The following is a 15,807-nucleotide window of genomic DNA, read 5'->3' on the forward strand; positions in this document are numbered from 1 at the left end:
TGAAAACCAGGAAAAGCCCCAGATATGGAGTGTGTTTTCTTGCTTCTTTTCCTTTCTCTTTTTTATTTTTTTAAATTGATGAGACACACTGTAGTTAACTGGAACAAATTTTAGTTTCATGAGAGAATTAAAGCTATTCCATGTAAAAGTGACATTATTTGTGGAAAAGCAGATTTGCAGGCAGGAAACAGTGCATGAGACGCCTCCTCTGCTCACAGAGAGCTCATGGCAGCATGTGCCTCACCCCTGCTCCCACATGAGGTTCGTGCCCTGCACTGCTCTCCACTAACTATCACCATGGGAGGCACTGCTGCTTGCTGCAGCACCACTCTGGGGTGCTTTAGCTGAGACGGACCATGATGAGAAAGCCAAGTTTGGTGTGAGCGGGGCTAAATGGGGCAGCGCACTGTGGCTGCAAACAGAGCACCTGTGGCTAGCAGGGAGGTGGGAATGGAGAGCCCCAGGATGAGCCTGTCACCTGCCCTGGCAAGGGACCTGTGTGCACTCATTGTTTGGTAAATGTGGCAAGCCCCATTATTTTATGGAAGTTTTTTCTCTGTCTTAATATAGCTTCACAAGAATTTGAAACTCATTCATTTAGGGAAATAAGGAGCGGGGCACTAGGCACGTTGAGAAGGTCTGGCAATGAAGTATTCACCCCCCGTCTCTGTCAATTCACCTTCAGAAAACAGTGCATCATGATCCCAAAGGCAGAATATTGGCTGGAACCTGTGCTAGGCTTGTGTTTCATTAAAATGCAATTGAGAACTAATTACAGAATTTGGTCTCGTTGGTAACAGTGGATATTTCTATAATGTCTTTTATAATAATTAACTTCTGATATGCAAATGAAACACAAAATCCCAAAGCCTAGTGTGACAGTAAATAAATAATGCGATATTTTCCTCTTTTTTCTCTCTCTTTTTTTTTGAATTTTGAATATTTATTTCCTGAAAAATCCCTCCCTGAAGGAAATTGCATGTAGCAATACAAACGAGAATCTATATTGAGCTTTTAATGAGTCATAAGTAGAAAAAACCCCAACCCTGAACTAAAATATGAACAGTTTTGAAAGGTGAAAGATCATTCTTAATGAGATAAAAGTAACAAAAGCACCAAACCCCAGCATATGTGCACCTGATAGAGTATATGGTACCCAAGCTGTTCAGAAGCATGGACGAAGTTGTTTGAGCACTGCAGGCTGTGGGGATAAATATTCACGCTGCTGTGGAATTTATCATTGCCTGCACAGGGACAATGTAACAAATCCATGACTTGGGCAGAAGCAATAGAAAAATCGTATTTAGCCCCTGTCAAGCAAAGTCCTGCATGCTGCAGTACAGGAGGGCTTTTAATCTTCTCATTTTTTTCAGGATTGAATCATTGTATTTCTTGACACATGCTGTCTAAATATCAGTCTGTCAGGAAATTGCTGTTTCTTTCTGCTGCATGCTCTTAACAGGCTGATCTAATCCCTTCTTTTCACCTGAGGTTGTCTCCATCTGAAATGGAATTATGCCATCTGCTGGGATACCAATGCAGAATAAAAAATTACTTCCAGAAAACAGAGAGCCACAGAGGAAAAAATAATGGAACATTCATTTACTCTTATAAAGGCATTTAGAATTGTTAAAGTTTGATGTTCTGCAAAGACCCACTCTCCTGAAAAAGGGATGCAAATAAAACAGGCAAATGAAGTCATTCTTTGTAAAAATGTTAACTCACAGAATAATTTTTTAAAAATACATGTATTTGTTTTTTCTACTTGAAATATGTGATTGAATTCCAGCATTCACTTGCCATACAAAACTACTCGATTTGTTTCAGATATGTGAATTTAAGACTGTTTTTTCTGAGGAAAATATCTCCTGTTTAGTTTTCCCAGCTATAATGAATCCAAAACAGCATGAGGTTTATAGTATTGACACATTGGTTACAATCATTTCCAAAGAATGATGAGGCTGTTTTTGTAGCTGACTTTTGGAAAATACATGTGTAAAATATTTTTTTTGTGAAACAGGAATTAACAGTTTCCTTTTAGCTGATTTCCAGTGGCCATGTGTATTTTAGCTCTCTACAACCTCCGTGTTTTGTTAAATACCTTCTTCTGGTATTCACTTGATGGGAGAATGTGAATGGCTCTGTGACAGTAAAAGTATTATGTAATTATTGCATTCAGTCACCTAGCATTTTCCCCCTTGTTTCCTTCATTTTTCAGTTTTAACATGTCAGGAAATGCAGGATTCAATTGCTTTTTACACATCACCCTTTCCTGTTCTTTGAATACCAAATCCAGAATTCTGGTGCTGGTACTATACCGCAGTGTCACTTTTCTCAGTTTGTGGGCAGATTTCCAGGCAGTTGTTTGTACCCTCTGTGTATCTGCTGCCAAGGGGCCCCTGGCTGCGAGAGGTGTGGTGTTGCACACTGAAGGGAGTGTGAGCTGTGGGCAAAGACAGGGGAGCACACAGCCCAACTCCTTGCCACGCCAAGGTGAAGAGCATGGCAGGGCCAGTGATGGTGAAGGATGTGAGTGCATTTTTGCTGCCTTAACAAGAGGCCTTTCTTATGTGCTTAGCAAAACAGGAAATAGGGCAGGCAATTTATCTGCAGTGCAAGCGTGTCCACAAGAGGGATGTTGCAGTGCCTTGCTAATTTTTCTCAGGGTATAAGGAATGATGTGGAAGAGAGGCTGCTTCCCAAAACCAGCAGGTATTCTAGTAAAGCCAAGTGCAGAGCCATATACCTGTGTTTATTCCTTGATGAAGAATTACATCATGGAAATGGTAATGGTTTATATCCAAGATAGGTAGCAGCAGACAGGTTCATTGACAGGACAGAATGGGGGCAGTAGAAAAAGTAGTGGACCTTGTCCTAGTTCTACAGTTAAAAGGAATTATATATGGGATTTTAATAGCTGAAATATGATGTTGATTTCTGAATGTTCTCAAGGGATAATTGGGAAAATAATGTTATTAATTAAAATTGTCTGGAAAAATTGTCTAATGATTTAGCCAAGTGTGTGGCATTTCCTTGCCAAATGAAGGGCAAATATCTGACTGCAACCCCTGGGCTCCTCTGACATGGCAAAGACTCAGCAAAGTGAGTAGATAAAGGATTCACAGGCTTCTGCTTTGAAATCTAACTGGGTAACAAAACTGAAAACTCCCTTCTCCCTGCTGATTCTCCAAAGATTATGCCCACTGTCCCTCATGCTCTTTATGTTGCTCTCTGGAGGGACAGGTTATTTAATGCTTTACATACCTTTGTGAGTAATTGTGGACTGAGCACCACCTAGGAAAAGAAAGGCATCACTTTCTGGTCATAAAGCAGCTATTGGACTTACTTAACAGCTGCTTTAATTATTCTATTAATTATAGACTCTGTGTGTTAGGACTCAAAGATCCAACGGGAAGGTTAACCTCTGCAGATTGTATTTATATTTCACTTGGGCAGCCACTAATCACAGAAGACAGACTGGAACACTTAAAAACATTGACAGCCATTCTGATGCTTGGGTTTTAATTAAAAAACCATAGCTTTCTACCTTGAAAAGAACACAGCTGACTGACTGACTGTCATCAGAAATATAAATAATTAAAAATATAAATCTATAATGGGAAACCTGTCAAACTTTTAACTACTGTGCTGTAAAAGTCAGTTAGCATTATCACACAACATCACTGTAACATGGGGCAGAACTCACAGGAATGTTTTTGCCTGTGGCAACAGAGAAGAGATCCTTTCCTAAAGAGGGCAAATTGAGGCTTGTCTAGCTTAAGGAATTTGGAGTGCTGCAATCCCATCATCAATAAAGTTGCAAATCCTTAATGTCTCTGCTTCGGATGACCAGCACAAGCTTTGTCTTAAGCTGCTGCAGTGTATTTAGGCCCCAAGCCAATACTCCATGTGCTGCCTTGGCCAGCCCTCACTGTTGTACCAATGACTCCCATTGGCTGCTCTGTGTGAAAGCAGGGAAAGATGAGAGACAAGCGTGAAAGGGCCCAACAGACTGCTAAAAGCTGCTCTGCTGGGAACACAGCCTAATGCATGTGTGGGAGCTGGTGTGCTCTTTGCCCATGATCTATAATGGATTTCAATAGAAGAATCAGCACAATAAGGTTAGATGATCAGTCCCCTGTCATATTCTGTGATTAACTACAACTAATTACCTTGTGTGATACTTCTTTTTTTAAATAACTCTTTGAAAGTATAACACTGTAAGAGTAGTGTCCACTGAAAAAGTAGCTTTCCACATCCACTAAAATATTTACATTTTCCTTTTTAACTAAAATTAAAATCATAAAATAAGAGTGAAATGTGCTTCTCTTTTGTATGAAGCCAGAGCAAAAAGACTTTCTACAGGGAAAATAACCTTAGTAGGGTGTCATACAAAGACCTTTGAAAGGTTTGGTTGCCTTTAGTTGCCATTTGGGCTACACACTTGCAGCCTCTGTAGTCCCCAGCAAGGTGCTGTGAATGGTTTGACATTTCGAGGAATATTCGAGACACACATATGTTCTCTGTGCTCACCAGCAGCTTTTCCTGCCCCTCCCAGAAACTGGGAGAGGTGCTGGTGAGGAGCTGGGGCTGATTACAGGCAGCTCAAACTAATGGCACATCTGAGACCTGTGCCAGCATCCCACTGCACCTCAGCCCTGTGCCAGTGCCCCACCACATCTTCTAGGTAATGCTGGAAGCAAACTCAAAGACAAAATTTAGAAATCTGGATATGCAGGGACCAGCAAACTGGGGCAGCACAATGGCATGAACTCACCACATGGCGAAGATGTGGCCAATTGCCCCTGGCAGCAAGTAAGGCCTGTGTATCTGTGCCTCAGTTTCCTCACCTTTTGTGGGTTTCTGATTAAAAGTGTCTGCAAGTGCTTCACAATATTTAGTATTCAATGAATTTGGCTACATAAGTGAAGTATAGACATTCAAATAGGGCCCTCTAATTAGAAGAGGAGAAAACAAAAAGTTCCATATCCTCCCTGACACTTTAATTTTGCCTGCAAATCTCTTTGCATTTACTTTCAGGAGGAAAAAAGTCCCCAACACTTCATTAGAGCCTTGGTTCAGGACACAGAAACCCTAAGAGGCCTGATGTAGTCAGACTAAGTTATTATTACTTATTGTTGTGTCTGACTTTAATGTTGTTATTATATTTTCAATACTCTTTTTCTCCTTGTGTTATACATTAGGCACATTATGTCTTAATTCAGTGCTCAGCTGCCAGAATATTTGAAATACAATCTCCTCTTCTCATTTTGCTACATTCTCTTGTGTATTGCACATTTATATAATTGTAGTTTTTTTACATAATAACTAGAAATATTTCTTATTGTGTCAGGAAACATACCCTGTAAAATAAAGGGAACACAATCAGAATTTCCAAGGTGTGTCACCTTTTAGAGAAAAGGCAATGTGATGTGTCACCTGGTGACAAACTTCAGGCATTAATATCAGACCTGTGATTAGATTCTCCTCTCCTTCTAGCTTTACTAAGTTTGACCTAATTGTGATATAATTAATGTGAGTCAAACTTGTCCTCAACCTGTTTAAAATTTCAAGACCAAATCTTCTAATCATCTCTGGTTTTCTCATGGTAAAATGGCTGACATTTTTCATCTTCTTTTTCCCTGATAGGGTGCTGAGAAAATTTTACTAATGAATGAATCTGGGGAACTGCAGGATCTCTTAACCAAAATTGAGGTAATTGTATTTCTGCAAATAAATATAGGGAATATACATTTACTACTTGTAATAGAGTATATTTTCTTCTTTACCATTTTCTTTTCTTCTGCTATAAACTGATGATCCCAAATGCTTTTTTTGTTTTACTCTTTTTTACACTCTGTTTTGGGGAGGGAGCCCTATATTGTTATTACCTAGACTAATTTATGTCGTAATCTTCCGAGAAAAAGTACATATATAAGACAAAAAATGTCATACAACAGGAAACTGATAACTGCTCACGGAATACAACCAATGCTTCACTGCCTTTTGATGTTTTTTTGGAGTGTTTGGTGGGTTTGTTTTATAATTTCTATTTTTCTTTTGTTTTTTTTTTCTCTCAAAAATGGGTTTGCTACAATTGCAAGGGGCAGTCAGGTTTCTTCATTACTGGAGATGCAGAAAGTGGTTGCATAAACTGCCATCTGCTCAAGGAGGAAATGGCCATTGTTCAAGAAACTGAGCTAAGCAATTTTGCTTTGTTTTCTCAACTTTTGTTAGTTCCCTTAACTACATCCAGGGGTATCTGTATATTTACAAGCTTAACAAGCAAAAATGAATGTAAAGAATATAAATATTATTCTCTTAAAATTTTTAGATTATTTCAAATAATGTTCAATGAAGTAAACAATCATCAAAAATTATGAAGGATGGGAGCACACCTGAGATAAAAAGAATGTTAATTTTACATTAAATATTTGTATAGGTTGTCCCTGGGTGAGCTAATAGTAATAGGATCTGTTTGCCTTGTGAAGAAGAACAGCAAGTATATGAGCTACAGAACAAGAAGAAAAAAATGCCTGTTTTGCATGTTCACCTGAGTTTTCAATAGATTAATACCGTTATTAATGGGTTTGCAGAAATTTTTCATTTTTCTTGATGGTGCTCCAGGTACTACATTTTCTGTGGGTACTTTAGTATACTCTGGTAATAATTAGTCTCTAATTTTAAGTGGTACATAATTCCTCAGACTAACACTAGCAGGAATTGTATGGATTTTTGTTCTTTTTTGTGAATAAACCTGTAAAGTCTTTACTCAACAGTGCAATGCTAAAACATGTGTTAAGTTCCCGAAATGGCACACCTTTCCTTTCTCTGGTTTGAACTTCAAGGCAACCATTAAATAAATTAGCCACATTTTCATCAAGTGAAACTTAAAAGTGTCTTTGAAATATATTCTGTTCTCCACTGTCTTTAATCCAATAAAAAATAGAGTAAATTTATGGTTTTACTTGGGAATCAGGACAATTGAGAGGCCTCAAGCCTTGCTTGAAGCAATTTTCTCCGGATATAAATGTTGAACACTGATGATCTTTCTTCTTTACACTTAAAGCTTCAGCATTCTACACCCATAAATTTTAATACACCATTTATTTCCTTGAGTACTGTTTGTCAGAAGCTATGAATTGCTTTTTGATATCATCAGCTTTATCTGTAATAGGTATAATATGTTCAGCATGAGCATGCAAATGCTGAAAGTCATAATATCTTAACATACAGCATAGAAAACACAACATCATCATAAAGTGCCTGGAGTTTGGATTCAATCATCGCAATATCTCCTAGATTTAATCTAAACCTAAACAACATCCAAGTAATGCATACAAGCTATCCTTTAGCTTGCTATTTTGGCAAGTATAAATGCAGGCTACTGAGGTGTAAAGTGACCAATGAACCTGCAGTGAGCCTCTCTGACATTGCATGTGGATCTGACCAAAGTAAAGACAGACTTACTGGTCTTCCGTGGGGGTTTTCCATGGGATGGGGTGGTGGATCTTGCCCAAAATGGGAACCAGAATGTGTATTTTTAGCTGTCCTGGAGCCTTCATTGTCCTAGACCTTATGGTGGTTGATGAGGTAACATTTTTGTCTTTCTTACATTCTTTGAGCAGAGAGTCCAGCTTCCTCAAGAGTGCCCCTCCTGCGGGGGCTTTGGTTTCCTGCCGTGCTCAGCGTGCCATGGGAGCAAGATGTCTGTGTTCCGCAACTGCTTTACGGACTCGTTCAAAGCCCTCAAGTGTACTGCTTGCAATGAGAATGGGCTACAGCGCTGCAGGAGCTGTGCAGGCTAAAAAGGGCATCTCCACTTGTTCAAACTAGTTTTATGGTACCGCACCAGTTTGTAATATGACTTTTTTTAAATTAATCCATTTATCCAAAACAGTCAATAAAAATCCATTTGTTGTATACTTCTGGTTTGAGCATTTGAGCTTTTTAATCTTTGATTGTCGACCATATAATGAACTCTAAAATACATCTTTCTAGTTTCCTTATAGAGAGATTTGTAGTCTGGAAAACTTATCACATTATGTGAGTGCTTCCTTTTTCTGTATGAGATCATCAGCAATCATATGTGTCTTTGAACAACGCGCTCAAGTTACAGCAAAATGAAGCTTAAACTTCAGGTTATTGAGTAGGGCTGCTTTCAAAATCAGTGAGAATAAAGATTTTGTGATATGGAGTAGCCCAAGACTCTTCCACACAGCACTTCCCTGAAAAGTCACCTGGGCTGAATTCTGTCCTGAATTCTATGTGGCAACAGAAGAACAGAAATATTTCTTGCAAGTCCCATGAATCAGCTTTCTCTTTAGTACTGCTTTCTGTTTGTTACAAAATTAATGTTGTTAGACAAAGTTCATAGACATTTAACATAGTAGATGTTCATAACCATGACAGTATCTCAGAGCTTTATGATTCTATATATCACAATAGATCTTATAATGATTCAGTGAGAATGCCTGACAGCTTTGTAAATTGCATACAAAGAAATTGAGGATGAGATTTCAGCTTTTTCACCTTAGCAACTGTTGTGGTTTTATGACTAGCCTGGCATGAGTGTTTCAGGACCTCTGTTCTCCAGGGAGGCCCAGGTCTATGCCCAGACAACTCCAGTATTGGTGGATTTCCCCAACACAAGCACAAGAGAATTAGCCAGTGATTAGTCTCAATGAACTATGGGCTCTCCATACTGAATATATTCCAATTTGGAAGTGCATTACCAATCATGCACTTCCAAAGAATATTTTTTAACAGGATAACTTTAGCGAGCCATCACCAACTGCTCATTTTGACATTGCACGTTTGTATCATGTTCCTGCTGTCGGTCTGTACTGGCACAAGAAGTAGAAAGGTAGTAGAAAGCACCTTGCTGAGACTGGTGTTGGCTAGAAAACACTTCCCTGGTAGCCATTTCACCTTGACTAAACTGTGTTAGCAAGTGTTAAGCCACCTTGCTTTATGCTTCTTGCCTTATTCTTTGTAAAGCTATGCTGGCTGGAGTTTAGGGAAGTGCGGTTGGCTTTACTAGATGTTGCTTACTCTGGTTGGGTACCCCATTTCCCTTCCCTCTTTCCCATATAACCTTCCTTAATTTCTCTGTGATGAAAAACTCAAGTATTCTTTCAGTGTTTTGGGAACAGCATAGCTGTGGTGTAAACCAGGATAGCCACAGCTGCACAAAACATGGCTTGCAAAAAAAGCTGTGTCTGAAAACACTTGTTTTTCTGATGCCTTATTTTCCTCACCCGAATCATCAGACAACCATCTTTCCTCCACCTCCCTTCCACTTGCTATATCTAGAGGTGGTGGCTGGTGCTGAAGAGTTGGACAAGCTGAGCTTACTTGTATTTTTGAACATTTGAATCTAAGGGACTTACGCATATTCTATTACATATTGAATGTGCAGGCTTGAAAGTGCTTGTATGATCCTACTGCTCCTACAGCTTGTACCTTAAGGCTCAGAGGAAGCATCTGGATCTTTGGCATTACATGAGAGAGACTAAATTTTATGCAGAAGCCATTCATAATGCTTAGCAGCACCTCAGGTATAAAACTCTGACTTGCAGATGTGCTTACTTTTTTTACTGCATGGGTAAGAAGAAAGAAAATACATTACCCTTCTTTTATTTAATAGTCGTGTGCCTTCTATTTCTGGCTGGTATTGCAGTCCAGACTGGTATGATACAGAACAAAAGGCAGCATAAAGCAGAATACTGATGATTAGAATGTCATCATTTCTGATGCATTAAAACAATTTTTTTTAGTTGTTAACTTGCTATGGATCTAGAGAGTGAGATCATTCACTGTAGTGAATACTGAACTCAAGATGGCATAATCAAATTCATCCTTGAGGGAAATTACTAGTGAAGAAAATGCCAGTGCATTTGTGATACCGTAATTCCACAGTCTGCACCCCTGAGAAGACATAGTGCTTGATGAGATGGTCCGTATCACCATTCACCCACTGAAGCCACATATGACCAAATTACTATGACTGGTCAAAGTATGTTAAACATTTTCAGTTTCACTGAAAATGAAGTTTCTTCATTGACCTGGAAGAAGGGTTGGAAGTTGGTTTTCTTCCCATTCAGGCAATCAGAAAATGACTTCTCTTCAGAGTGGGACAAAAGCACTAAATCCCATTTCTTTCCTGATTTATCTCCAGGGGCTGTGAAAGAAACCTAGAGAGAGACTGTCCTAGCCAAAGCTCTAACCCTTCAGAGGCACTTAATGTCAATGAGAAAAGATAAGGCAGAACCTCCTTAGTTTTCTTTTTTAGAAGGAGAATGGTGAAAGCAAAAGGTCAAGTTCTGCAGAACTTTTTTTCCCCAAGGATTTTTATGGGAGACACAGGACACCTAACGCTGACAAACACAGCATTCTTCAGGCACTGCATATTTGTCAGTGTACTAGAAAAATATCTTTTCTCCTCTCACATCAACTGAATTACTAGCTTTTTCTCTCCAGCTATATTTTTCTTCTAACAGCCTACATGAAAAACAAAAACTTTTTTTTTTTTTTAAAGGGTCATTTTTACTGTATTGTTTACAGTCTTTCCTAGGGTTTTGGGTCTGGGTGCTCAGCTCTCCACAGCCATCCTAGAAACACTAAGTGTGGAAGAACGACAACATTACTAAGGCAAGCCCCGGAGCCAGTTGAGGGATATGATGATTTCTATTACAACAGATGTAACAGGCAGCTAACAATATAGCTTTTAAGTCAGTCTGAAATAAAATGAGGTATGCAGCTCTGTTCTGATTTACACCAGCAGTGCCTCTTTACTTCCAAGGAGTTAGCAGCCATCTCCTCTGGTATAACAAACAAGACTCATCCAACTGCATCTTTGTATGGGAAATTTTCTATTTCTAAATGCATCAAGCTCTGCTTCTCTTGCTTCTGGCCCTCATGACAAGGTCGAAGTAAGGGTCCAAGTAAATGTCTCTGCCTGACAGCTCAGCATATTGACATATATGAGAGCAATTATCAGAGACGAAGGTAATCCTTAGGTTGTTTGCTTTGCAAAATCTTTCTGAGCTTAAGAAAGAGAATGGTTTGGAGTTCTCAGTCCAGTAGCTTTCAGCACTCTTTCCAGTGGACTATGTGAGCATAAGATTTCTCTTTAACTCCGTAGAGAATTTTGCTGCCATGAGAGCAGAGGGTAAGAAAAATTTCTTACTCTAAATAGTGAGGATGACATAAAGCAGGGTGTTTGTTCTCACATTTTTTTTTCTTTGTAATGGGTTATTTAAGAGTAATGTGCTTCTCACTTGCACTAAAAGACTAGGGATTATGAATTTTATTTAATATTGCACTATTTAATAAACATATTTGGGTTTGTTCTGTTGGGGAGTAGTTTGCACTTTTAACACACCAATGGGCATTAATTTTCTGTGGGAAAAAAATCTGGGCATTTTCAATAAGAAATAGTGCATCTGGGAGTTGATTTCCACTCAAACTTTATTTTCTTGGTGTATTCTTTCTAAAGATACCTCAAACAGATAGACTATCTTATGTGTCTACAGCCTACTGTAATAAAATATTTTATATTAATTTGGAATGGTGAGAGTTTATGCAGACAGTGCTGCAAAAACAGTCTTGGCCTTTTACTTAAAGCGAAAAACTACATCAGACATACATCTTACCAACCTCCATACTTAATTCTGAAGTTTTCTGACCTCAGCCACGGTCCTGTCAAATCAATGAGAACCATTCTACTGATTTAAGTTCCTGGTCAACTGGGTCTAACCTATCTTCCCTTTACAGGTGAAGTGATGTGAAACATAGAATTATGTAAGTAATGCTTTATTGTGTGTAGTATAAATTCCTCTCCTAAAGTAAGAATGTGGTGTCTTGAAGTCCTCCAAAATGTTCACTCACTCTGTGATTCATTTCTCTTATACCTGTGAACACATAACAGTGAACAAAAAGAATCTGATAGATCTTGAAATAAGAGAAGTTAATTCAGCTGTAAGTAAACATGCATTATAAGAAAACTTGCTACTTTTGACTCTCGTGTACTGTGAAAAATGTAACAAGAAATTAATGTATTTTGGGGCTTTATTAATGAAAATAAGGAATGAATTCTACTGAGATGAATTTCAAAATTTCGTGAGTGAATACATAATGGAAGACACTTCAGCTACTTTTCCTAGCTATTGCCATTGTATAATTGCATTAAAATGAATTTCATTCTCTTAGCTTGAGATACATTATTTGACCACAAAAGCATTCAACAGGAAACATTTATGGCCTAAATAATTTAGTAGGGAGAAGAATTAAGATTGCTTAGCTTTAAATAATTTAGAGACGATAGTAAAGGACATTGTAATCCAACAATAACTTGAAAAGTAAAAATTATTAGAACTTAATCTTTACGTTTAATCCAATTTTTCTTTCTTCTAGCATTAATTTGCTTAGGGATAGTGAATAAGAAAATAATTGCTTTAGAAGGAAATGACTGTGAAAAAGCACTTGCAGTTTAAGCTTCTTCTAGCTTATCAGCTCTACTTTGAAAAATTGATTTCAAATGAGTAAAAAGATTTATGAAAACCAGTAAGTTTTCCACTCAAGAAAAACCACACTGCAACAAGACATATACTGCCCGTTTCTCTTTGAGGTCTCATATTTTTGCCACTGATGGAAAAATCATCTCAATGAAAACAAAGGTTTATTTAAAAGACTCTATGCCATCCCAATAATCAGAAATTAATTTCAACAAAAATCATTATCTTTTAGTAGATTGAAATTTGGAAGTTTTTATAAAAGAAATATGCTGCAGGGTATATGCTGCCCTTTGGCAGCTGACAGTTATATTTTGATCTGGAGAAAAAGCTTGTTGTGACAACACAAGCAATAGTTTTATGACCAGTCAGAAGAGTTGACTACAAGTTGCTATTTTTATTATTGATCATGATCTGTTTAAAGTAGGCAAATAATGATCAATAAAAATTCATCAAACGTCATCATTGAAATGTGATCACTCATCAACTCACTACTTAGAAGTGGCTATTTTTTCTCTATAAATATTTAATCTGGTGGATGAATTCTTGTCTGTCAGATAAGGGAAAAATTCCCTCTGATTTCAAGTCTGGTAAATTATAAATGAGTGAGGGTGACAAATATACAAAATATCATCTAAATGTGGATCCTTTCTGAGCTAACTCAGAGTACCAACATTATACTATTTATTTGGGACTCTGCCCCTGATTTGAGCCAACATCCGAGACTTTGAAGAACATCTAGACCCTGTCTTGCCCTCAAAATTCATTTGCACATTAATTCTCCCCATCATATGTCATGTGGGAATAGCACACAGTAGGACAGAGATCTTGCACTCCAGCAGAAATCCTCCAAACCTGTGGGATGATATATTTAATCCTTATGCCTCAATAGAGCTGCACAGGCAATGAATGCTTTATACTGCCTCAGGGATCTAACCAGACAGACAGAACATAAGATCAATACTTCAGCCTGCAAAATTAAGGGACTCAGTAAAAACTTGTCCTTTTTTTTGTTAAGTATAAGCAGAAAAATAATAAACAGTCATCATCATTACTCTTATATGTGAGATATTGCAATCATTGCTTTTAACATTATAAGAAAATCATGCTGCCTCTCATTATAGCTTGATGGTAATAGCTGATGCTGATAAGTTATCCTTTCCAACATAGAGTAAAATTTAATAGAACACTATCAAGCATCAGAACTGTACTTTTAAACATAAGTAGAATATTATTATCATTATTAGTCCCTCCATCATTCAGGCTCTCTCTCAGGAAAAGCCAAAATAACCAAAGCAGGATTAGCAGACAAACCTATCAGAAAGTTTAGTCTGTAATCCTCTTCTTCAGTGTTTTAGAGAGATCCCTTAATGCATCTTCTGTGGGATGCAGAGTTTCCCAACATGGCTTCTTGGTATTTGATGTTGTACTCTTGTGATATCCCCAACAGGGCACACAGTGCTCCGAGACAGGTGGTGCTGTGCTGCCTTTTTCCGCATCCCGTGTACTTTTACTGGTTTGGAACATAATGATCCTAAATTTGTCAGTGTTTTCTCATCTTCTTAACTAAATGTACACATCCTGTATCAAAGAAAAGTTAACAATTAAACCTTCTCCTCTCTTTATAGCCACCAAATCTCATCTTCTAAGACATTCTTCATGAACAATATGGTTTGAAAAACCCTGGAATATTTTTCCACATTTATTCTCCACTCCTTTGTCAGTTCTATGACCGCAGTAAGTCTTTCCTATTGCAGCCTCTACCTTTTGCAGAGCACCTAATGTTCAGTAATGCCAAATTTGTCATGCCACATTTTATGCTTGCTTTCAGCCAACTTGGTATATCTACTAACAGCATGATTTATAGCCTCAGGGCCTATTCACAAATCCTATTGTCCTCTCTTGGACATTTTCTACCTTCTGTCTCTGCTGTACTATGAATTAGGGTCCACAACACCTTGCTATAACATAACTTGGTTTTAGAATTTGATCCCAGATCATTAGTTGCATCCTCTCTCCTTCATACTGTTTATCTGCCCTGCTTAGAAGAGGTTGTTTTTCCCACCCTTCTCTCCTAAATCCTCAACTGGTGTCACCTTTGTCCTTCAGATCTCCTGACAACCACCTCAGGGGGGGCTACTAACCTACTGTAAGCAGCTGTCTTTATCCAATACACCTACAGAGAAACAGCAGAAAGCCAAAGCAGACAGTATCTTTTCAGCTTAACTTCAGAGTGAGCTTTGTTCTTTTCAAGTTATACTAAATCCCCAAAGTACTTTTTTTCCTAACATGGCATTTCATATTGATAATGACAGTAATAATTACAAACTTATAAAGGACTATTTGGCTGTGAATCTGTAAGTATTTCATAAACAGAGAAGACCAGCACAACAACTCTGAATGGTAAATCGGATTTAATACCCCTGTTTTAACATCCCAACTTGCCTCAGAGGCACAGAATCTAAATCTCCAGACAAAAAAAAATGTATTGATGCCCAGATTCATGTAGATGTTATCAACCAGAAATTGGAATACACTAAGTCTTCCACCCCTAAAAAAATTTCTTTGAGGTATTTATCTTTTTTAAGTATAAAGTTTTACCAAAAGCTTTATAGCTGAGAAACTAAGTCTCTAACTTTCCTTCTTTCCTTCCTCCATTGATGTTATTAGATTCCTAGAAATAATTAAATATTAAACATCGATATAACATCTGCTTTAACTTTTAAAATCTCGTTGTGTGTAAGAATCAAATGGGTTGCAAAGTACATAAAAAATTTACCTTTCTGTTGCAAATTTGTTCCTAACATGAAGCAGCAGATTCTCCGTGTCATCACTGCTCATTAGGGATAGATGTCAATAGTGACGTGCTAGTAGCAAGTTTGGTAACTTTTTTAATCTTTATCAGTATTTCATTTTATGACATTAAATACCTATTAAGATCATCATCAGCCATTATATTTTGAGTGTTTTTATGTGATAGCACAAAAGGGTCAGACTATGTTGTCTTGGTTTAAAAGGCAGGTGTCTGCTAAGGAAGGCAGGAGCCTCCCTTGGAAGGGCAGATGCGACCCCCCCTTCCCTCCAAGTTATTATAATTTTGAAATCAAGGGGCTTTGAGGCAAAGATGTGGGAAATAGGAGTAACAGTTCTTTACTATTATATATCTATATGTGTATAACCAGTCAAACAAACAACAACAACTATGGCAGTAACAGCAAACAATCACAAACCCAGTGCCAGCCTTCTCGGCTGTCGGGCCCTTTCCCCTCGGGTGCAGTTCCGCTCGCAGCCG

The 15,807-nt window shown here is 38.0% G+C and overlaps 1 protein-coding gene across 1 annotated transcript in view; it reads left to right on the forward strand.

Moving 5' to 3' along the window:
* Positions 1 to 7,830, forward strand: part of GRXCR1 (glutaredoxin and cysteine rich domain containing 1) — a 37,303-nt gene extending 29,473 nt beyond the window's left edge. Inside the window, exons 3-4 of the mRNA XM_032110391.1 lie at positions 5,650 to 5,715; positions 7,629 to 7,830. Coding sequence (XP_031966282.1) covers positions 5,650 to 5,715; positions 7,629 to 7,808 — 246 coding nt within the window. The 3' untranslated portion in view covers positions 7,809 to 7,830. The remainder of the gene's footprint in view (positions 1 to 5,649; positions 5,716 to 7,628) is intronic.
* The last annotated feature ends 7,977 nt before the right edge of the window (positions 7,831 to 15,807 follow it).

The sequence above is a fragment of the Corvus moneduloides genome, chromosome 5 (assembly GCF_009650955.1).
Source record: "Corvus moneduloides isolate bCorMon1 chromosome 5, bCorMon1.pri, whole genome shotgun sequence".
NCBI classification, from domain to species: Eukaryota; Metazoa; Chordata; class Aves; order Passeriformes; family Corvidae; genus Corvus; species Corvus moneduloides.